We start from the raw sequence: 24,759 nt of genomic DNA, 5'->3' as shown, positions 1-24,759 counted from the left end.
ACCAAAATATTTGTGCAGAAATTAATTAACCAACTTAATTTAAATTTCTGATTTGTAGCATAAATGTAACAAAAATACAACTAAATTTTTGACAACAACTAATCTTAATAATGTATAAATTTTATGTAATGTAAACTCATTAGATTGTCAGCAAACAAACCAAATATTATGTAATTTAAATGGAGTGTACAGCTTCACAAAGATGGAACGCATGATATTTGACTTCCACACCACTGACACTTTAATCATGCCCTCAAGCCTTGTTCAGTTTGTTGAAATACAGCTCAATTTGTTGGATTAAAGAATAATACCATGGCACTGATTTTTATCATCTTAAATGCATGCCAAAAGATTTGACTTATTTTTGATGATACAAACCAGTATAAAAATTATGCAAAAGTCTTGCATACTGATTACACAATACACAAGCTACAAAATTTTTGCCAGAAATATTTGTCATAGCAATTAAGTCACCAGCATATTCCAAGTACTAAAATGTGCACATATATATCCAAGAAGGTAAAGTCTTCAATTTAAGCAATACAAAAATATACACCAACAATACCTTTATTATTTGCCAGCTTACAACTTCTAATATAAAACAAATTTTTATCACAATCACAGATATTTCCCCTTTCTTGATTTTAATGATCGTCACTAACCAGCTAAGCAATGCTTACTTCCCTAGTGTATGTCTGTGTGGTGTTTAGGATGACTTGTAGATAAAAATTTGATTTGTTGACGTTTTTACCAACCTGAAGTTTTTCTATTGACTTTTTGTAGGAGTTTAATCTTTTGTTTCGCATTCGACCTTTTGTTGTTGGATCATAGGCAAGCTTTTTAGCTGCACTCGCAATTTGAGTGAGAATCTCAAATTCAGTTTCAAGTTGACTCAACTCATCTGATGCGTCTGTAGCCTCAGAACTAAATCCAGAAGAGGATGAGGAAGCTGCTGTCACTGTTGCTGGGTAATCCCTTTCCTGAAAGCAAATACACATGTACTTTTAGCTGTATGATGTCCAAGGTATAAAGGTGTGTGAGTTGAGTTGAATTTAATTTGCTTGGTAAAACAACACATAGTGACACAGTTGCACGAAAACAATCACCAAGCTGGAAAGCTGCACAACATGGAAATGTTATGAAGCATAGCATTTATTATTGAAAAAAATCACCGACAACCTATTGTAAAGCCTCATTATCGAATGTAATAGTATGTCCAGTACATAACTTTGGCAAGAAGAAAAAATAGTGCATGTCTAAAAGCAAACTGTAATGGTTCACAGCACTTCAAACAAAATGATACACAACACTTTAAACAGTTTTATACTCAACATCAAACGAATAATAGAATAGGTGCAACTTGCTTTTGTATCAGTTGTGTCCAAATTGTAATAAACAAAGGGTATTTTGCCTAAGTTACCCCTCCAATGTATTATACTTACCATGTAGTTTCTAGAGTTTGTCTTGTTTCTCAGTTTAACTTTGAACTCTGCACCAATCCTTTTCTTGATTTTTGGACGCTTTTCATTAGGGTCCATGTACCGAATGTATTCTGGTGGTAACTTGCCAATTATCTCCTACAGAATATAACCAACAAAACCAAAATGTCAAATTGATCTTATTAGCTTGACGCGTAAGACACAACCTTTTTAAATTACAATTTAAAATCAAGAAAAGTTCTGTTTCTCAGAAACAAAATTTTGGATCGTAACTAAAGCGAAGTAAAAACACTTAATTTAATTTGCCAGACAACTTAAATCATTTGGCAAATGCATGTAAAAGATTTAAACAACTTTATGAGAAGATTGAAAAGTCTAATAATAAAGAACTTTAAACTGTAAAAACAAATCGAAAACTTGAATATTAAATTTTCAGCTGTTGGTTAATATACCCACCGCTTCCTGGAGACATAGTTTTTTCAACTCTTGTACTTTGTCGTACAACCGATCCTCCAGCTCAGTTCTCCTGGTTTTCAATGCATCAGACATTTCCTGTTTTGCCGCTCGAACTTCTGGGGTTTCATCTTTGCTTCCTGGGATAAACAAAAGCACAAAAGTCTTGTTAATACCTGATGTAAACTTATTTTTAACAATATTCTTTTTAGCGCTAAACATCACAATGTAGATATTGTTTCAGCAAAACTTTATCAGACAAAAATTGTGATTTTATTCTAACAAGGTACCAAGCATGTTTGTTTCTATAAAAAAGCTGTTGTTGCTAGGCATAATATCAACCTTATAGAGCTCTTCTGGCAATTGTATTTTTGTACTGATGTTTTGACGTCCCATACAGGTCGCCTTCATCAGGGTAAATAACACTGACACCAGAATGTCACTACAAAAATACAATTACTAGAAGAGCTCTATAAGGTTGACGTTTGTTTTTGTTTTGTTAAATTTTTCCCAGTTGCAAAACATTGTAGCTAGTCAACGGTTACCAAACTCTACTTTTTAGCTTTCAACAATTGGCAACCTTCAGATTTGTAAGATTTACTTTTGCTTAGTTTCTAACAGTACCAAATTTCTTTGTACATAACTTCAGGAAATTTCAAAGCAAAAAAACACTAAATCAGGTGCTATACTTAAACTTATTCGCAAGACAATTATTTGTACATAGTTTGTTTTTTTACCTTTTTTAACAGTAACATCCACATCCTTAATTTGCTTGCGTGTCATCACAGGTGTGTCTTTTAATGGAGTAATCAAACTTTGACTGTTGCTGGTCAGATCGTTGCTTAGGTTTGTTAGGTTGTTGCTCGAATTGAGCTTTGTCTGTTGCAAAGATATATATTTGTTTTAAACTCAGCAATAATGGGATAAATTTGAATTGGACATATAATATTTGTTAAACAAAGAAATAACACAATTTTTTGCATGTTTAAAGTTGTTTAGAGACAGTTCAAATGTTGAAATTTTACCAATAAAATGATGCAGTTTATAATTAAACAATTCGTTTACAATAAACGTTACAACATACAAAAAATCGCCTGCCTCAGGAAAAATCATATTCCACAATCAATTCTACCAACATGTTGTTACCTTGCTCTGCTTTCGATCTAGGTAGTAATGGTGTTGAGCAATTGACATACTCCAAATAGTCTTGATGAGTGCTGGAGATCCATACCAGGCATGAACTTTGACCTCTGAACTGGATTTGCGTGGGTCTTCTGTTGACAAATGGTCCCTGGAACCAATACTGTTTACCCTTTGTTGGCGATCATTTACTTCGATGGAAAACTTCTTCTCACGAAAGTATAGATTCTCTAATTGCCTCCAGTGGAATGTCTGTTTATCAACATTGAAAAGTTATTATTTAATTGGCTGAAATGAATTGACATAGTTGGAAATAATAAAACAGCAGTATATACAAAAGCATCAAGCCAAAAAATAAAAACCTGATACAAAAAGCATAAACACCATTCACACAATAGACCATAGTATTTGATTAAACAGAAGCTGTTTAAATAGGGCAGTTGTAATATTTTCACATTTTTTACATTCTTCAGATTGTCATAATACACAGTAAGTTATTATTATTCCAATTAAATGTTTTATTACCAAACTGAAAACAGTAATAAACATACATGTTGCCAATAGCTAAACAACAGTTATAATGTTCAAGATACCAATGTTTGAAAACAATATTATATTTTGAATACACAACGTATAGAAAATCCATTAGACTCAACAATCAGTCCCATGACATTTTAATGACACCATCACAGCGGGCAAACGCCAGGTCACTCTACTTAACCCACTTCCAAGCCCTTGCCTGACGAAGCAAGACAGGCCAGTTGCTATATGTCGAAATAAAGGCTCTGAATCACTGCGTTCGACAATTACGTCACTAACGATTCGCTCGTATAAACCGAACAGGTTTTGGACTAATTAGTTTGGAATGGCGAATTTCTTTTCTTTTACCCGCTACCAATAACAAATCTTAAGACTTGAAAAACCGAATACCGTATTTACTCGATTGTAAACCGTACTCGTTTATAAGCCGCATGCTGTGATGTTAGATACTAGCGTTTTATAACTCACACATTCCTGAATATAAAATTGATGTGTTTTTGATAGCTGACTGATTGAAATGTATTTTCAGACGGCACTGTCCAATCCATACAATAAGTAGAACCTAAACACAGTTTCTGCGTAAATCAGATGAGACTTACGCAAGCTCAGTATCTAAATCTGTTGCTGCTTACTGTGCGCGTGACGTTCCTGGCTTAAACACAAACGCTAACTACAGCTCAGTCAAGGTCGACCTCGACGCATACCACACTATAGCGATTACAGACGATTAGTCATCGTTTTTGGTTAAATGCCTGTGCTCAAAAATCTGTATATTTATCACAAGTTCGTGCTTGCGAGTTTTTTGTACCTTTCCTTTAAGTCTGGGTCAGGACATTTTAGTTTTTAGAGAAATATAAAGACGGAGACTAAGCTACTGTTGAGCTACGTCATATATTTATTACGTCACAGCATTGACCCTAATATACTTTTCGGAGAACCAAATTTTGCATTTCCACCTTGCAATTGTTTTTTACTGTTGTGACTAGGTCATAAGATTTTGTTCAGGACATATTCTTGTTTTCCAACAACTTTGACGTCTTGCATTCATTTCCTGTATCATTTTAAGGTGCCACAAAGCTATGCAAATTGTAGCCTCACAAAAACCTTACATGTCCTGCTTATAACAAAAAAAAAGTTTGATTTGAATAGTGTCGGCCGAAAACGAAGGGTCAATTGTACCTATTTTAGGTTTTGCATTTTTGCATGTTGCATTGGAAGTATGTAAATCTCAAATTCAAACCGACTGTCACATTCTGCAGTGCACTGGAAGCTCATTTGTTCAGGCACACTTTTTAGCCTTCTTTAAAATAGCATTTAACATGGACAATACAATGCCTAAACTGTTTTTAAGAAAATCTGTTGCAGCAAAACAGTCATCTAAACTTTCACCTGCAAAGCTGTTTTGCTAATGTTACAGCTGACTGCATAAAACTGGTTTACAACTGGTCTTGTTTGGTAAAACTCTCACGTTGCAAGGCAACAGCGTGCGATCCAAGCGCTGCCAGCAAAATCCTTCTCGCAAACTATGACTTGATAGGATTTACGTGATACCAAGACACGCTGCTGCTGTAATCAGATTAACTGACTTTGGGAACACAGACAACGCCGACTTATGCTTTCTCGATGTTAATAAGCTCAGTATCGAATGTCTTCACATAAAAGTTTTCTTCGACGGCTATTGGACAGGCAATGAAGCGTTCTAGAATCTTTTCAAGAAACTTGTACAGTAGGGTGGAAAGCATGCCCCGATCTAAAGCGATTTGCAGCCAAATTCAATGGCTCATTCTTTCGAAAGGTTAAAGCTGAACCCAGGGCGTGCCGTTTCGCTAGCTCAGCCATGAATATTGTAAAACACGATGGGTATTACGGAATGCCTAACCCTAGCTTTCAACCAAAGTGCTGTATCTTTTAGCACATCAATCTATTTTTTAGAGTTTGGATTTTTAAAGGCATGAACACTGAACTGTCGTTTAATTCATCTTCTAAAAACCTCTCTGTTATTACTATACAGTGCAGTGTTTCCAAATGCCTCTCAAAATTTTAGCGGGTTGAACTATATTCCAATGCTTCACTCACATCACTAGGGAAAATTATTACATCGTTTGTGCTACTGGACCGCAATAATACACTATTGGCTATCGAGCGCTTAGAATCAATGCCCTAGAAACTGACTACGAACGCATAAAACCTATTCCCTGGTCCGATGACCGAGAAATGCCGTACAATCGCCACGAAGGCCTTTCAAGATCTCTGATAGTGGACAAAGCAAGGGAAATATGCCCAGTCAAGAGGCTCTTGGAGCTATTGTCACGGAATCCCTTTGGTTGTGGGTATTTAAACTGTGGACTGCTGGTTCCGTAAACAAGGCTGTGAAAGTGTACGACTCTTTGATCGCAATGAACTTTTCACCACTGGATAAATGCAGTGGATAACTGGAGCGTCTATATTGGGTGCACTATTGGGTGCTACAGGGTAGAACAGGTTCACCTTTAATCATGTTTAAATCGTCAAAATGTACAGCACAGTCGTAATTGGTCAAATCGAGCACTCAATTATTTAAGATAGGCAAACGAAGCATGACGATAAAGTGAACAATTAACACATACAGAAGAACCTTAAATGTGCACCAAATATGTGTTGTTGTTTCGCGTGCTTGGTGTCTCATTACGTAGGCGTTCCTTTCGTCTTAGCCCACCGTTTTTGCACATACAAAGATCGTAGGATACAGGCTGCTTGCTTGGCATAAAATCCGCCCTGTCACTTTGCGTGGTTCAAAGCGGTAGCTCATTAACTGTTGTTTGCTTGTGGATTTAGTCCGGCTATAGCAACCTGGGTTAAATCGGTCTAATCGCGTAAAAAAACGCTGATTCTCTAACTAGGTTTCCCATTCTTTAGTAAAACTTGAACCAGTAAGGTGATTCACGACCCAACCACTAATCTCAAAGTACTACTGTGAACAGCCGTTTTGTAACTTTAGTAGAGCACAAACTGATAAGCTGCGTATTTTGTCTGGAGAATAAACCAAATGAAACTTTATCCGAGAACAATGCTTTACCGTGCAAACCTTAATGTATGTATTGCTCAAATTTCTAGTACACGCTATGCAATATCAGGCAAGGTGTTAGATAACGTAAATGAACAGGTGTCAATTACTGGTGTGATTCACCTGCGAAGATATAGGTTAAAAAACAAAAACAAATCGCTTACCTTAGCAGGTTGAATTCGATCTGAGATGTGAAACTGTTGTATTCCTTTATAACTAAGCCCTAACCACCAAGATATTCCACTTTTGTCCTGGAAATACAAATCCTTCGTGAGTTGTTTTACGATTGGTTAACGTTAGCAGTTAGCACCAACATTACAGTTTAAGATCTTTGCCTCAGACACCAAGTTTATTGATTTTATACATTTATTTGCTGCTGTTGCCTTGACGTTTAAAAACAACATGAAGCATTAAGTTCATAGAGCTCTTCTGGCAAGTATTTTTATTCTGACGTTTCGACCTCCTATATAGGTCGCCTTCATCAGGGTAAATAACACTGAATGCGCGTAGTACAGTGCACAATAAACAAAGGAAAAAAAGAGTTAAACGCAAGCTACGGCAGCAATAGCATATATATGAAGCATTAAGTCGCACAGGCATAACGCTCGCCTATGTGAAACTACACTAATTCACAGCTAGAAGATATAAGCCAACAAAGTACAAGCTAAATCTGCCTGAAAGACTGTATTAAATCTGATTAACCCTTTAGGTTAAAACGTCAACATTCCAACACAGCCTAGAGTCCACTGAAGGGGACTGACTAACTCTACCCACATCTTATACACACGACACACTCCTCTCTATACGTTTGGCGAGGCACAACAACTAAATACACAGCAAGCTGAATAGGCTAAGTCCACACCGGTTCACCACTTCGCACGTCATTAGCACGCATATGTCCTAATTGTTGGTTCGGCCAAAAATCCCAGTAACGTCATTGTCTATTAAGCAAAATCATAGTAATCTACCAGATTTTTTTTTGTTGGCTTAAATACTCTACATCTAATACAATAGCAAAATTTTTTTGACTTTTTAACCAAACGTATTTTTTACTTTTAAATATGACGTACATCGTGTAAATATTACGTCACAAACAGTTTATGTAACTTTTTATCACATTTAAGCATACTTTCCTTTGCATGTATATTTTGCCTGAAATATACATGTAAAGCCAATACATTTTACTAAACACACCCAAGACTGTGACATCATTATCATATACTTGTCGCACCACAAGTCTTATGACTGCTAGCTGCTGGGACACGGCGGGAAGCCTTTCTGTTGTATGTCAAGATGGTCGCTGGTCGCGGTCGGCTGATTAATGTTTAACTAAGGATATATGACGGAAATTCCACGCTTCTATTTGCTCAGGCAGTGCGTAAACAAAGACAACATTGAATTGCTGAATCCTGAAGTTTCAAGACGTGAATTTTGCGTTGTCACTTCTGTTACAAGCAGAAAAATTGATTGGCCTGCCCTAGCACACATAAATTACCTTATTTTTGTATTTAAAACACCTTTTTATGTAAAAAAAAAGCTACAAACGGGCCAATTTGTAGCATTAATGGCTATGGTTATGATATGACCCCTCTAACCCTTAGTCGAGCACGATCCGCCAATACAGGAAGTAATAGGGCTTATCGGTAGTCTGAATTGGATCCATGGGAAGCAATTGATCGTCGTTGTGATTGGACGATGTAGCCGCGTGATAAGGCAACAACAAAAAATGTAGATGCGATTTGAACATAATTTAAATGTTATGGAAAGAATTAACTGAATAAAATTATATTACAAAGCACAAAACTGCAACAAAAGCCTATTTTAAAGCATCTTAAAGACAACTGTCCTTCAAAGTGGGTATTGGTATACCTAGGCTAAGCCGTTATATCCATATTACGTGACAAACGACGTATAACAGATTCATTCGATACTAGTTAATAATATCACAGTACCACAATCGCGACTTTTCGTATCTCGTGTACCTGTCCACACTGGTTATTGGTTCAACAAAAACTCAAATCTAGAAGCTGTAAAGAAAAATTAAGATTTTCACGATGGTTTCATCGCCAAAATCCATACAAGACAAAGTGGCTGCATAAAGCGATTACAAAACACTACAAAAAGCTTAATAGAGAACTTAATTTTAGCGTGTCTTTGTCAATACGCTTCCTGCAAAACACGCTATGAACCCTAGTGACTCACAAAACACTCATAGTTTAACAGGGCGAAACATTCTTTGCATTCCGACTAGCACAACCAAAATTCTGCGCGAATTCCACATTCGGAGCCAGTTTTGGGCAGATAGGAGGCAATTACAAACGTACAGGTAGAACTAGCTGAATTTCGCTGTACACAGGATGCATTTTGTGCCCTCCAGCTAGAGCTAGATCGAAACGCGGCTACAAGGAAAATTGCCGCACCTTGTCAGAGAATGACACTGCTTATTAGAGCGGAACACGTCATGCTTCAATGCCAACGACTGCGGCTTAACACAGGCAGAAGGTATGTGTGAGGCTTTGTATGCTATTTTTGCACTAAACAGATAAGATCGTCTGTTGTGTAACAATACAGGTGTTCTTTGAGGCTAAGATAGTAGTTTCAACCCTGTTGCGACCCCAGACACCAATCAAACTGGAATAGGTGGGCTAAAACTGAAATTAAACCACCCAAACGTGGACTAATAAGGCTCTGGGGTAAAAAAAACAACTTTAGTAAACCGGTAGCCTAAAAAGTTTGCTTAAAAGTGTTCAAATTGCACTTTCTTTTTGAGACACCAACGGCTTTACACTTTTCACACACACACAACGTCCAGGCTTTTCGTGCAATTGGGTAACACACTAACACTACAATGCAAGTTCACTTGCTAAAACTGACAAGTCTAAAAATGTTGCAATATATCATGCTGTAAATGTCAATTACTGCAACGCACTGTCAGCGTGAAACGATTACTGTTGTTTGTACAGCTCCATCAACATGAAGTCTAGCATTCTTAGACACCCGCTGGTGTAGAAGTATTTGCAAGTCTTTGCAAAGGCAAACGTTCATTTTAATGCAAGTAGAATCCGGCCTTACAACAACAGAAGAAACATACATAACTCGACAAGTACCTGAAATAGCTGCCAACGTCCTTTAGCAACACGTGAAATCAACAAAAAACATCAAAAAGTACGGTTAAAATGTCCGCACATATGGAAGTTAAAATTTGATGCCAATTAGGGGTTTGTCCGTATTGGGCATAATCTTACCATTTTAGCGCTTGAATACACAAAGCTCGCATTGCACCTAGCATCGCAAAGATTTTCAACCGTATCTACAATCTTATTCAGAATCGCGAACTGTCTGCTAGCAACCAAGTAAAATGTCAAAAACTCATACGGTTTCTGTACAGCAGTGAGTAAAACAGTTTGTCTGATTTTTCAATTGTCTTTACCACACAAACCTTTTGTAGCTGTCCTCTGCAAAGGCGCCTCTGATCAAAAGCTGCTATTACCAAACCAACGCACTTATCAGACGGCCTTTTCATAGCAATCGAGCAAGCAACAGCGGTCTGGATAGACAATTACAGCGCAAGGTTTGATCGCCGTTGGTCATTCAATTTCTACTGAACTGGTTTCCCGTATAGTGGCAATTATCAAGCCGGCAATAAAGACCGAAATGCAGCCGATATCTTATGTGGTTACGGTACGGTTTTAACTATGGCTGATTGTATAGTGTAACAAACTTTTAGGCGTGCTTGGGGATGCCAACAAAACAAAACATATCTCTTTTATCGGGCAAAAGCCATGTTTTTGACGTAACTGACCAAATCACTTCCTCAAAATAATGAAAATGGGTGCTTTCATGGTTTTTGATTACATGGCAATGTAGTTTTAATATCAACTGTTAAGCATATGAAACCATTAAAATGTTACTACGGTCGCCTCATAAATTTAGGGCGCAGTTGGCTTTGCTACTGGACAAAGCCTGACAGAACGTATTAAAATATTTCTTGACTAGCTGAACTATCCAGCTTGTATTTGCAGTTCACTTTTAAAGCCTTGCGCCATTTGTTTAGTGTTCCGTGGATGGTTTGTTTCTAGGTTCTGCTTTTCAAAACCCCACAGAGAAAGCGTAGTTGGGCATTGGCTATAACAAGGTAACCGGAGACTTAAACAATTCGGACGGACAATGCAGTAGAAATAGCTTCCCGTTATGTGAATGAAGGAGTGAGTAACTGTACAAAGTTGCATTGTTTTGAATTTTAGGAAATTACTCAGTAAACAGTAACGGATTTGACGATTTTAGAAAGCTGGTTTAGACGTTTGTCACATATTGTTACAATAGGCAACGCGAACCAAAATCGAGAACCAGTGGTTTTCTGGATAAATATATTTTGGTTTATTTATCCGCCTTCTACCTTTTAAACCGAACCTGATTCACCTTTTTACTTAGGCGCAGTAAGCCCAGGAACGACAAAATAGGATATGGTTTTTATAAACCACTTTGAAACCCTCTTGATATTTCATAAAATCTACGCAAGTAATCCGACAACCAATGTGACGCAACGAAAATAGCTGTCCGGGGTTTCAAACCTTCAACATCTACATATCCGAATTCCGAAGTCTTGAACCACTCGCTTAACTTTCGAATATAGTTACGTTGCTACTTGCTAGGATAAATTTAAGACAATACAGCAATATAAACGACAATCATAAATGCTACCCAAACTCCAACTTTGCACCAAATTACCAGTTACCACTCAAATAACACTGTACAGCCTTAATATTGCCAATACAGTTTACACACTTGGCAGCGAATAAGATAACCATTGTAAGCAAGCCGCCTTATGCACACCAAGACTACGAAGAATTCTGTCAAACCCAATACAGTAATACACTAACAGTAGGCAGAGCAAACCAGTCTGAGTTCTAAGCACCAAAAAGCTAGCCACGGGGCGCTAGGATTACTTGTCGGCAACGAACGGCCGCGAAAAAGGGGTCTAGCGTCGCGAGACATCGTTGTCGCGAAGAGAAAGAACGAAAACAAACGGGAGCTGCTGGACAAGACGGAAATTTCGTAGCGTTTTGCTATCGAAGCGGAAACAACTCTATTGTCTAATGCCGCCAGGTAGCTGTTACGTTGTGTCCCCCAGGTAAGCGGTTGGATATGGTATAAAGGTCACAGCAGGTTACCATGTTATCAAGGGGCTTTTTGCACCTGTCTTACACTTCTTTCACCAAAAATATAGTTCTGTGTTCCATTTTGGGTGGGCCACATACATAGAAAGTAAACAATAATGGATAACCATAAGCGTGTTCAATTTTTCGATTTAAAAACGTGCTATTGGGATACACCCTCAGCTACATTTGCCTACCGTCGACGTTTTTATTTGTTTTGGCATTTTAGGGCATGTCTGTAACGATTCAATGCAAAAATCTGGTTTCAGAACCTGTCTTAAGCATTTAAGCAAACGGCAAACCAAGGTTACACATAAACACAATTGGCGGTTGTGTGAAAACATTTTGCCACAACAAAACAACGGTGTCGCGATTTTGAGTGTTTTCTGTTCTTTATTCTGTGATACGTTACCTAACCAAAAACTTTGTCCCTAGCGCCATCTAGATGTAAGTTCCGACAAATCACTTAGTCGTTCACCCTTTGGTTTTAAAGATATATATATTTCGCTATTACAGCATCGTCAGTATCTACGAACAAGCAGAAAGATTCATAAAAAATTAATGAAAACAGTATGCATAAAAGACCTACTAATAAAAGTGTAAAATGGAATGTTAAAAAACGTTAAAAAACGAGCTTTAAGTTTCAATTACGAGTAGCGCCATCTAGCGACAAAAAATACAAACTGTTCACTGGTCAGCCGCACCAACTAAAACCTGTCCCCTTGATTTAATGTTGTATCTAAATATAAACTGTACCTGGCCATGTTAAAGCAAGTTAATTTTAATATCGTAAAACCGTATTATCTCTATTTGTGTTGTATATTAAGTATTGACATACCTTGACTTTGTAGTAGTGGATCCCGTATGTCGGCAAAGTTTCAACAAGCGTCATATAACTTAAAAAACAAAAAATAGTTATTTTAACATGATGTGGGATAGAAATCTAGTCACGCAATGCAAAGAAGCAAATTCCTACGACAAAAAATGTTCTAAACCGATAAAAAGTTAATAAATATGCTGAAATAACGTAATTCATAGTCTGTAGGCTTCACCTTATTATTGCTTTTCCTTTAGACCAGCCGTTAAGTTGCTTGTACAGGTCAATGACTGAAGTTTCACTGCAAGGGAAAAGATACATGGGTTCAATAAGTCAACTGCCGTGGATGGCATTATAATCGATCGACCTATGCAAGAGACTAAACTTTAGACTTTAGACCCAGTAACGCACAAACGTAGCAATGTAACCCAACACAGTGGAAAACAAAAAATGCAAAAACGCTTGTGTTCACCATTGGGGTTTGCAGTAGGTTAAAGAGTTGTTTTTTTTGTGACATTAGTTTGCCTTGTAGGCCATCCTGCATTTTTCATACCCACTGCTTGGGAAATTACAGTATGCCAGACTTGCAAAGGCCAGTGGTGGGAATGGGATTCAAAGCAATGGCAGCAAACAATATTGCAACTAGGTTATTGTGCATAACTGAACAAGTGCAATGTGAAAAAAACTTCAGATATAAGTAAACACTAGAATGGTGGCTTTCTGATATACTTCCATTTTATATATTGTATATGATATTTACCAATTTACTATACACATCATTTGATCTACACATATGATTGTTTTTGTAAACAAAAACGAATGGGTCCCCACACGCGTGTTTGTGCGGATTTACGGTAAACAAACGTTGCGGTGATTTTTAGATTTTTAAGGACAAATTTTTAGAAAGCATTAACCCAACAATAAAAAAATTTTGTCCGTATTCTTTTTGCACTATTATTGTCATATAATTACAAAAACATTAAAAAAGAACGAAAAAAATAATTTCAATTGATTCTCTTGCTTTGACCCAGATATTGTGGTCCAAGGTCAGGTTTCAAACACATTTTTTTCTAGAAAGCTGTAATAGTTGTGTTACAGACACTTTGAATTAAAAAGCAATTTGCTACGAGTGTATACATAACAAATTGTTTTTCATTTAACTTTGTTTCGCAAAATGAGTACCATTGACCTGTAGTAACCTCTCAGGGTGCACACGCCAAACGACTGTTTGACCTTTCGACACCGTTTTCAATAGTACGCCGTCCTTAGTGTTCAACAACACCGTTTAACCTAATTTATACATGCCTTGAGTATTGATTCCTAAATTGATTGCTAAAAAACGCTACGTTATGACGAAAGAAAGTTCTGAACTGTGTTAGTAATACCTACTAGTTGACCTTAAGTAACCCGTGGTCATGCGGCGGCCAACCTGACAACGAGCATTTAAAAAAACGTTTATCTTGCAAAAATGTCAAGTTTATTTTTTCATCTTTATTTTGATTAACAAAGTTTTGCTTGACATATACGAAACCGAAGCACGCTTATTAGGTTTAAATCACGTCATAGGTGTGAAACCTTTGCCAAAACTGAAATTGTGAGTAATAACTTAATAAAACGAAATAGCATTGCTGTGTAAAACAGCTGATTTCTAATCACCGAAACGACGTCTCGAAAAACGCCTGTCCGACGTCAAGCTGAGCCCTCCTGCTATCGTAAGCCAGTGAGTTACTCTCTTGTGACTTCTGCCTACAGTGTCTTTCATGACCAAACGAGAGTTAGACACATTTACAATGACTCAATCAATAGTACTGCAAAATTTCAGCCCAATCCGCCAATGTTTAAAATTTCGACCACTATAGGTGTTTTGAGCAACAACCGTTACTGTTTCTGACGTCATAGGGCTGTTAACAAGCCCCTAACTGCCATGGCGCAAAAACAACCACCAAGCAACCCATCAACGAGCAACATACAACTGGTTGCCCTTGTAACACTATTGCTCCAAAGAAATCTTTCGTCTGTGGTGCCCAGTAACATACAAATACGTTTTACACTTTAGGGGCTTGTGGGGTAAATGTAGGACTAAAGGGTTGAACACAACAATCGACACCTATAAATGGCATACTATACAAGAAATCCAAATTTCAGCCAATTCTGACACTGTTTAAAAACTCACCCATTTTAGTGGGCTAGCGGGGTAAATACTGGGGTTATCAACAAAAACAAAGTGGGATGCACATCTACATAACTACATATACCATCTGTGTAAATTTCAGCCAAATCCATCAAACATTTGATGGAAAAACGAGTTGGACAAACTTTGGGTAAAAACACCCATTTTAGGGGGCTAGCGGGGTAAATACTGGGGTTATCAACAAAAACAAAGTGGGATGCACATCTACATAACTATATCTACCATCTGTGTAAATTTCAGCCAAATCCATCAAACATTTGATAGAAAAACGAGTCGGACAAACTTTGGGAAGAAAAAAAAAGGAAGAAAAAAAAAGAAAAAAAACCCAAAAAAAACAAACAATTCGAGTAAAATCAATATGTGTCCCCTTCAGGGAAGGGGACCCATAATTACTATATTTCTGGGCAGCAACCATTTCAAACAAAAAAAATATCAAAATACAAAGAATTTAACAAAGTTTTAAACAAATTCACCTGTTGCTAAAAAAGTATAGCTTTTAACTCAGCACTTGTTTGAAAAAGCCTAGGTAATGTGTTTACTATCAGTGTGAAAGTGGTTATTGATCTTACCAGTGATGCTTCGGGTGTTCACGAAGAACTCGACTGGGAAGTAATGGAAGTTTAGTAAGCTGGGCCAAAGCTGTAGCATCACTGTAACAAAGTAAGCATATTCTTTGACTGGAATAGTAATATATTATGTACAATACCAAGTGATTGATATAATGTACAGAAAAGTTACTTGTAACAGAGTTTCACCGCTAAAACAGATAAAATATAGCATCACTGTAATAAAGTAAGCAGATTCTTTGACTGGAATAGTAATATATTATAAATATGTATACAACATCAAGTAATTAATATAATGCTCAGCGAAGCTGCTCAAAACAGGACTTTAGCCTGAAAAAATGAACACTTAAAAATCATACATAAAAATATTAAGGCTGTTTTCGAACTTTCGAATAGAAATCAATACTTACTCAACATAATCCCCACATATTGCCTGAAAAATAAAAACATTGTTTAACCCAAATAACCAAACATTTTTGTACCAGAAAAGTTTGCATTATCTAACTAGTTAAGATAGATCACCAGAGATGTACGCATAAAACTTAATTTCTAGCAAATAGACATGTGAAAAAGAACCTACAAGATTTTAAAACATTTTAATCAGATTCAAAGCTGCCCATATAATGTTTGGAAAAATATGTTTCAGTTTCTGCTTTACATAAAAACTTTACAAACCAAGTTAATTATGTGTACATATATATATGGGTCTTATTATGTCAAATATCATTTAAAAACACTTATTAATTGTGAGAAAAATACAACTCCATTACACCACCTTGTGGTTAAAACATGACACTTCAAAGGCAAAACAAAAATTGCTAAAAATAGACACTGGCTTAAGTGGCGCCCCTAAAATGCAAACAAAAGATGGTATCATTTACACTGTGAACTGGGTTTCAGTGCTCTAACAACAATGAGCCTTCTTGCTTACCTGCAGTATGAAGGATGCCAGTTTAAATGCTATTCGACTGTCTTCAATCTCAAGTTGGCCCTGAAAAATGTACATGTTAGGACATTAGGTTGAAAATGAGCATTTTTTCGGTATTTTGTATGCCAATAATTGTTGTTTGGTGTGGTATTATATATTGACAACTCATTTTTGTAATTTTTTTGAAGAGCATTAACTTTTAAATGATCTTGGACACAACAATGTAAAATAGAAAAGTTAAACTTTTGACATATAAACTGCAAATATTTTAGTTTTGTCAAGTGAAACAAACTCAACTCAGCTTGTGTGACAAGTTCTAAAGACTGTACACTTACAAATCGATAAATAAGCATGTATTATTCACCTTGTATACCAATGATTTGACATGAAGAAAATACAGCTCTATGGTCTTGCTCTGTTTTAGGTGGGAAATACTCTCCACATAAAATCTAGACAATTGCAAATCACATTAAAAGCAAATAAATTCCGAACAGGAACCCATGTCACAGTTTAAGTGATAGCTATTAGTCTGCCCAGTAGGCATTGTACAAATCTTCATTAATGATTTATTAAGACATGCCAATGCCAACATGGTGTTTGAGGAATATAAACATATTCAGTCAAACACAGATTGCGAGTTTGCTAGACCTATTGTGGCAGTTAAAACAAACACTTAATACTATTTTACATAAGCATCACTAGTATATCATAAAAAACATGAGATATATCACCTTCTCATATGAAAAAACTGACCTACTTTACATAAGTGCTATAACTGATTTGACTAAGTTATGGCAACTTGAATTTTGTTGAAAATGTTTTCATAGGAATTAGCTTACTTAATAGCAAACTGAAGGTCAATGACTCTGCCACTTTTTCGGGCAATCTCATGCTCCAGGACTTTCTTTTCATCTTGAAGCCAAGCAAAATATCCCCTAGTATAAAAACAAATGGTTGCAAAAACTACAAAATCTATTTTGTTTAATTTTCAATATGAATATAATAACACCACCCAAACATGGTTTGTTTATTGGCTACAGCTGTGTAAGCAACATATATGCAAAAAATTAAACTTAATTCTTATGACATATATATAGAAATACTCATTGCTTACCCCTCTGTTTTGTATGCTATTCCAAAATATTCCTTTTCTTTAAGCTTAAAATGTGAAGCAACAATGTCCAAAAGGTCCTTACCCAAAAGCTTGGACTAAAAAAAGAAATATTGTCAGGTTATTTCTTCTAAACTCAATGAACACACAAGGCATTTTTTTTACAGAACTGTTTGATTAAACATTTTAAATGTATACAAACATTTTACATGCAAAAGTCTAAGTCTGTGTTTAAAGACTAGTATAATTTGTGGTAGTAATATGATACCAACTGAATCAAGACCGATACAATAGGTGAGTCACATGTAAAAACATCAGTTATTTGTGGTTTGTTGTTTACTACTGTCACACCTGCAGTGTAAGCTCAAGTTTCCGTTCATTTGGCAAATATACACTGCATTTCCGTCCATCACTCATGGTTAGGTTGTCTTTGTCTTCGTACACAGTGTACACAGTAATCCAACACCGGAAGGCGCTTCTCTACACTCCACATGCTACTTGTTTACATACTGGGCAATTGTACACACAGAATAATATTGGTTTCAAATGTCCCAAATTTTGTTGCCTAAATATTTTGCCTTGAAAAATGTTACAGTGTCAGATGTATAAAATAAAGTTTTAAAATTGGTTGCTTAAATGCAGCATTGCTGACAATATTTAATTAGAAATTGTAAAAGTATACTACAGGTTATTTCAAATTTGTCAGGCCTTTCTTGCCTATTTTGCCTTAAAATATGTTACAGTATTAAAGTATGTTCAAATGCTCCGTTTGGTTAAATGCAGCATTTCAGTGCAATATTAAATCAGAATCTACTAAAAGTAAAATCAAACTGCCAGGATTGACAACTGCATTGCCTGTGTCAACCATACATCAGATATTTAAATCCCATACCAACCCTCCAGACAACAAGACCAAGAAAACACTCCCCTTTAATCCATGTCTGGTGTAGCCTACACTTGTCGCAGACCTGCTACATCTCATTTCACTAGTTACTTAACACCTACACAACACCCTAACCATTAACGTTTTCACAGCACAAATCAGACGTAAAACTGACCCAATATTCACCAACTGCCCTCAACTGAAATGCTCGTCCACTTGTAGGGCACAGACTGACCTCAATTTTAGCGAAACTGCTCCAAAGCCTGCAATGAGGTCGTGGTTTTGTTTCGAGAATGCTTCACTCTTCATGGAGTGATATAATAGAATCAGCTAATCTGCGGAAAGCCTACATTAACCGCGGACCCAGTTACGCATTTTCCGACAGATACGAATGGCCGGAAGCACCATATGCCAAGAATAGAGATCTCGAAGGTTTCACAATAACCTATACATAAGAGACCATTCGTACAGATGAACGCGTTTGCATAAATGACTAAAACGAGCCTTGGCCGTGTGGTGAACTATCGCAACCTTCGTATTAGCCAAATACGTTTAAATGCGTTGGCCGAAATAGAAATAACTTCTTGTCCCAACTCATAGGCACTTTTAGATGAATCTGTAAAGTTAAGACAAGAAAAACAAGGTTTTAACTGCCTAAAATGATTTTTACACTGTTCAAAAATTATACTTTTTGTGCGTCTCGCCTGGGACAGTGACTCAGTCTCACTAAAAAACATGACCCAACAGTTCAACGTCTCTCAGGACGACCAACGTACAGTTCCACTTCAACAAGAAACCACCCAAAGCTTCAACATTCAAAACGCTTATGTTGCAAACATTCGATGGCTGCCTTCAGTTACACATTCAAGTCAATATTAAAGTCCTTCACATACCGCGTACATACAAGGTTGCCAATTGCGACTACACGGCACACAATAGGCCATTTCTCCCTTTCGCCCGTCGTACGAGTGGTATTCAATGGTAAATGAGTAATTGAATGGCGTAATAGTTATTTTTTGGCCCGGTTGTCTATAGTCAGACAAAGAAAACGGTTTAACGCCGTTAACCATCTATAAGGCTTAGCTGTCTGGAAAAATATGGCAGCATTAAACAAAAACGTATACCACACTTTAGAAAAAAGGCAGTTTTTTAATTGACAACTACGATTTCCATACCAATTCACCCTGGCAAGCGTAAAAACTTTACCAAGCCACATCACTTTTTGAAAGGGTGTTTATTGCTTTATTGCTTTAGTCTTAGGCGACCCCTAACACCAAGCCGCCAAAAAACATAAATCATGATGATTTTAAGCGGCAGAACGGACAGGGTACAAGTATGGTTTCCGAAGCAAGCATAGTCTGTTGTTTTATTGTGTTAAATATACATGATTTTTTAAGGCAATATCAACCCAATTTGTTTCAAAAGATTTTGTTCGACTTTGCCCACCAGGGCGCACACAAGGAACAAAATATATACCACTAATTGTTTGCTCGCTGCTAGTCTAATGGAAAAGAAACTAAAGCAAGCAACTACGCCGCAATCTTTCTGTAATTTGACCTAATACTTTTAACAATGGTTTTGGCAGCTGGTAACTTTTTAACTGACAAATACATTTCATGTGAAAACAGCCGTTCAAAAACGATACTAAACCACTTTTTGTGTTGTTTGTCAAATAAACTAATACGAGTCGTACCGTTAAAACGTTGTTGGCACGTAGATAGGCGTGAGTTCCAATTATCCGCTGGCCCGCGATGACCTGTTTTAGCGAAAATCCAGGGATTAATGAAGTCCGTTACGGATTATTTGAACTTTCCTCTTCTTGACTGTCATCAAACAAGCACGTAGGCTACGCACGACTCAAGTGCATACTTTCTCATTTAGCTTTGATGACAAAGTTAATGCAACGCACAAAGTATAAAAAACAAACTGCCTAAAAACCAATACATTTGCGAACGAACCTAGCTAAAGCTGTACATGTAATTAACTTTTGGCGCATAAAACACGAAAGCGTATTTGTGGTGAACATTTTGCTGTTGTTGAAATGTACATAAATGCAAAACCTTAAACAAGGTGCAGTAAAAAAACTGCAGTCTTTTTTGTTTATATTTTGCCCACCCTTTAGAAAAAAAAAAGTTATTTACGCAAGAGTTCTAACTTTCCAAACAATAGTTTTTCGTGTATATATCAGATGCACACCACATTTGTGTGGCTTAGCAACGTTGAATTGACATGACATCATTCACAAATTGTACCCCTTTAAATACGCAAAGTTTGAAACAGTGTAAACTGGGTTTCCATCCAGTTCTACCGCCCAGCACCTATGGTGTTGGTAAATTTGTCAAACAGTAATTACTTCGCACAAACGCAGCCGTTGCTTTTGTTTGTTTTGGCGTAGCCGCCGCAATTAGACATTGGCCCATGTCAGCGAATTCCTGGCTAACAACAATCGGTATCCATTCGAGCTACTAGGCTAGCACCGCAACAATTGCACCTTTAGGTTTCACACGCAAATCCCAGGCAACTTAAGCTAGTTTGATTGTCAGTTGTAACAAAACCGCCGAACATACGCTCATTTTTTGTGAAAGTTAAACAACTATGCAATGCTTTACCAAATTCGAAAACGTAAAAAGTTGTTGTGTCTTACGACATTTACACTACTTAAGTCATAAACTACAGTTTTATACAGCTTCACAGACTCAAATAAATACATTGCCTGTGCTTTCTGCACTAAACTTGTTTGGTGAACCGCTTAGAAGAAAACATGAAGCTCCGAGCAAAGGTTCCCAAACAGCTTCCACACCAAACGCCACCTTGCACAGCAAACCATTTCAAACTCGAAAAGGGTTTGATCAGAATGTGATTGTAGTCTATTGAAAATCCTCCGAGCGTCACCAGCCAATGAACTTCACAGACCCATGCTGGGTTTAATATTACCACCATTGAATAGAATTGTTAGGGCGGGCAATAGAGCCTCGGCGCTTTTCAATGCTGCTATTATAACGCCTCGAAGTCGACGTTCTTCTGGAATTGCATCATACGTCCAGGACAAGTTACTGTGGTAAAAAGTTATTGGTATTATGCGCAAGGAGTCTTTAACGTTGCAACATTTAGAGGAAAAACAATAAAAGAATTCATAATCAAACACTGCAATTTATGTAACAAACGTTTTTGTAAGTGATCAAGTTTAGTGTGTCTGTTTCTACATTAGCCGTGGGCGTAGTTTACCAACACGAAAGCCTTGATCGATTAGTTTGTAGTGAGTGATCGCAAGGTCTCAATTGATTTCATGTTTGTATCTTTTGCATTAACCAAACCAATGCAGTTTTCAATTCAAAACAAGTAATAGGACACAAAGTTAAAAAAAATGAATGTTGAGTGTTGTCCTTGCGGCATTGCAGTTATTTAATTTCACCGCCACCCTTTCTACCTAACCAAACGTCTAATTTGCCACTGCTTGTACAACCAATACACGGTCTTTATGCAAAGCAGTTTCGAAGTTAAGCAAACGAACACCGTTAATAACCAACTAAACTCCCCAGCAGCGAATTAGCGAAAGGAGAAATCGCACCCAAACAGACACCGCTATTCACTTGACAAACCCAGCTAAGTGGCGTACAACACTCATGCACTTCCTATAACCACGATAAGGAAAGTCCTTGGACACGCACTTGTATTGAACTCCCTATGTAGAGATACTAAGTGATTGTCCCCGCGGTAACAGTATTGTTGTGATTTAAATTTGAACGGTCGTAGCATAAAGTTTTAACGGTCTAAAGCGCCTAATGCGTTTTTTACACCAAAAACATTCAGTGCACACTTGAATGCTCACAAAATACTTTAGATTACTAGAAACAACCAGACACCTTAGTAAAACTCGTTAATTTACAGCATATGGGTTTGCCTATTGCTAAAATATTACTGTGTCTTTTTACTGATGATAATAACGGAATATCACTGATGATGACATGCATTGCCGAAACATTTGCACAAGAAAGCATGTCGCTATTTACGTCTATTTGGGCCGTTATTTTCATCATTAAACTTATGAACAGATCCCTATGTAGTGTCCAAATTACTGTGTTCATCTTTAAGTAACTATTTATAAAGTGCCCAACACGTGGTAACACATTGGCATTGCGTCCGTGTCACATGCATATCGAGTCAGCAGAAAACTTAGCCTTGTTGCTGGGTGCAGCTCAGTGGGAACCAGGGCCAAATACTGAAACCCGATCCTGTTTACAAAACGTAACCCCGGCCGGCTAAATGGTAGACGTTGGTAAAATTGCACAGGCGCGTGGGTAAACGTTGAGCTGACGTTCCCTACATAAAGTTGGAAGACCAACACGACGGCAATCATCCAAGAAAGTCATCAAATCTAAGCACCATTAAAACTGAGTGTTGCTTTCAGGATTTTACATTGTGCTCGGCAACTTTGCAAGAATACATTGCACCTCATTTGCACTGTTATTGCAGGTTGTGTACAGCTAGCCTAAAAAAAAGTTTCCACTAACCGCAACAATACCAAACACTCAAAAGTTCTACTTTTTCAAAAGCAAACTAAACCACCCCTAATATACATAACCTTCCTATTACTTCAATTCTTGTCCAGCAACGTACGACTGAAACAAGCAAACATATCAAACAGAACTGAAAGGCAGACATTTGAGACAGAAACACAACCATGAAGGCTTTTGGCGGTAATCCGGCCTTAGTTCGGCGGTTTTCAACGGACTGGCGTTTGCAATAGGGTAAATTTCTACAGTACGATATTAATAAAGGAAGCAATTAAAACAGCTAACGGCGCCTGCCTTAACGGGCTACAACATATAACGTTAATTGAAACTATAACTTCGTCTTTAAAGGCTACCACTTTCTGCAAAACGCATCCCACAACACGCCAATCGACAAATAAAGTTCTGCCTCTGGCGATAAACTACTAAACTGTTGGGAAAAAATGGACAATGGACCTTGTACTGTCTAATTATTCGAAAACCTTGACCTGTGCATTGACATTGAGGCAGCAAAAAGATACGGTTTCAACCTTGCAGAGGCCACTCAGTCAGTGCAAAGCGATTTGAGGCTGTCGAGAGCTGTTGTCTGCGCCACGTACGTAAGCAAAGCTTTGTGATTCAGTGGGCGTAACGGCGCCAAACCTAGGCAATCCTTTCGCTAGCAAATCAGACACACCAACATGGCTAATCCGAACACACTGGCGATGAAATGCGATATCCCTAACTGCTGATTGCCGAGACGTTTACTTGGAACTGTTGCGGGCCAAGGTACCGTGTTTCTGCGTGAAGTCGCTTTGGGTATGGTGCTATCATGGTGGGTCCATGAGTGATTGAACATGTTGAAAGACTAAATCTTTCAATGTTAGGAGAGTTCAGTTTTGCTGAAGTATTTCAAGATGTTGACAGCTTCCCTTACTGAAATAATTTGCTTTAAACATCAGTATTGTTTTGTACATAGATACTGTTTACAACACACCAAAATCATAAAACAACTAGACTAGGATACAACTTAGGCTTTTTTTATTTATGAAACAGTTAAAGCTTTTATTTTATTTATCGGACTATAATACACATTTGTATTGAATTGTTATTTGTTGTATTATAGTTAATATCTGGAGATTTTCAGTAAAGCATTTATTCCAATTTTGTTTTTCGGTCAATATAGTGAAACTAAGAAAGCAACTTATACTGTCTCTGTCCACTACTTGTTTATACTGCAATACCAAAAATAAGAATGCTTTTTACAAGTTGTTGTACATATTGTACCAAAAAGTCAGTTGTATTTTAGGGACCATAATGTATAGTTATGAGATCAATGTCTTCTTAAGAAAGATAAAATACACCTAACATACCCTTATAACCTAAAAATGAAGATATGTGTATAGTTTATGGGTATAACTACTTATAAATCGCTTTGACTAATGCTATATGTTCATAACCACTGACATCCATCAAGGCTAAATCTGTGCAAACAATTTTGTTACCACATGCCCACACAACAGATAAAGCAAGGTGTAGAAAAAGATTAAATGAATGAACACATAGAACAAAAATGTGACATGTCAGTGTCATGAACTGTTTCCATTGTTATTATGGAACATAGATTAATAATACCAAAAAATGGACACCCGGAGTTAATTCAGAGCTTTCTGAACAGTATACTATCCACAAACATTACAAACACACATTTATTCTCAAAAATGCAACAACACAATCATTACCCAAAAAACATCCAAATCTTGCTGCTAAAGCTGTGCAATTGTGAAAAGGTCACTTTCAAAGTTTTTATTTTTGATTACAGTTGTCACAAACGTGAAAGAGGCTTTTGAAGTATACAATAGTATCTAACAACAGCTGTGCACAGTCACAAACGATTTCTGCACTGTCTTAAACACCAAGTCAAGAAGAGGTCACCAAATGGACACACGCAAATTGATTCTGTCTCTATTGCTCTCTTCCGCGCTCTGCCGACCAAAACATT

At 37.1% G+C, this 24,759-nt stretch overlaps 1 protein-coding gene across 4 annotated transcripts in view; it reads right to left on the bottom strand.

Annotated features, from left to right (window-relative positions):
• LOC145227639 (uncharacterized) overlaps positions 1-17,979 on the bottom strand; it is a 29,965-nt gene extending 11,986 nt beyond the window's left edge. For all 4 annotated transcript variants that reach the window (XM_080092515.1, XM_080092517.1, XM_080092518.1 and 1 more), the window contains exons 1-15: positions 17,736-17,979; positions 17,388-17,482; positions 17,113-17,208; positions 16,638-16,722; positions 16,277-16,336; positions 15,756-15,778; positions 15,349-15,429; positions 12,824-12,889; positions 12,610-12,667; positions 6,780-6,866; positions 3,039-3,284; positions 2,630-2,771; positions 1,896-2,032; positions 1,443-1,577; positions 756-980 (exon numbers count right to left, since the gene is read on the bottom strand). In XM_080092515.1, the coding sequence (XP_079948641.1) occupies positions 756-980; positions 1,443-1,577; positions 1,896-2,032; positions 2,630-2,771; positions 3,039-3,284; positions 6,780-6,866; positions 12,610-12,667; positions 12,824-12,889; positions 15,349-15,429; positions 15,756-15,778; positions 16,277-16,336; positions 16,638-16,722; positions 17,113-17,208; positions 17,388-17,482; positions 17,736-17,801 (1,602 nt within the window). In that variant the 5' untranslated portion in view covers positions 17,802-17,979. The remainder of the gene's footprint in view (positions 1-755; positions 981-1,442; positions 1,578-1,895; positions 2,033-2,629; positions 2,772-3,038; positions 3,285-6,779; positions 6,867-12,609; positions 12,668-12,823; positions 12,890-15,348; positions 15,430-15,755; positions 15,779-16,276; positions 16,337-16,637; positions 16,723-17,112; positions 17,209-17,387; positions 17,483-17,735) is intronic.
• Between the last annotated feature and the right edge of the window lie 6,780 nt (positions 17,980-24,759).

The sequence above is a fragment of the Phallusia mammillata genome, chromosome 5 (genome assembly GCF_965637545.1).
Source record: "Phallusia mammillata chromosome 5, kaPhaMamm4.hap1.1, whole genome shotgun sequence".
Lineage (NCBI taxonomy): Eukaryota > Metazoa > Chordata > Ascidiacea > Phlebobranchia > Ascidiidae > Phallusia > Phallusia mammillata.
This window is presented reverse-complemented; position numbering and strand designations above follow the sequence as displayed.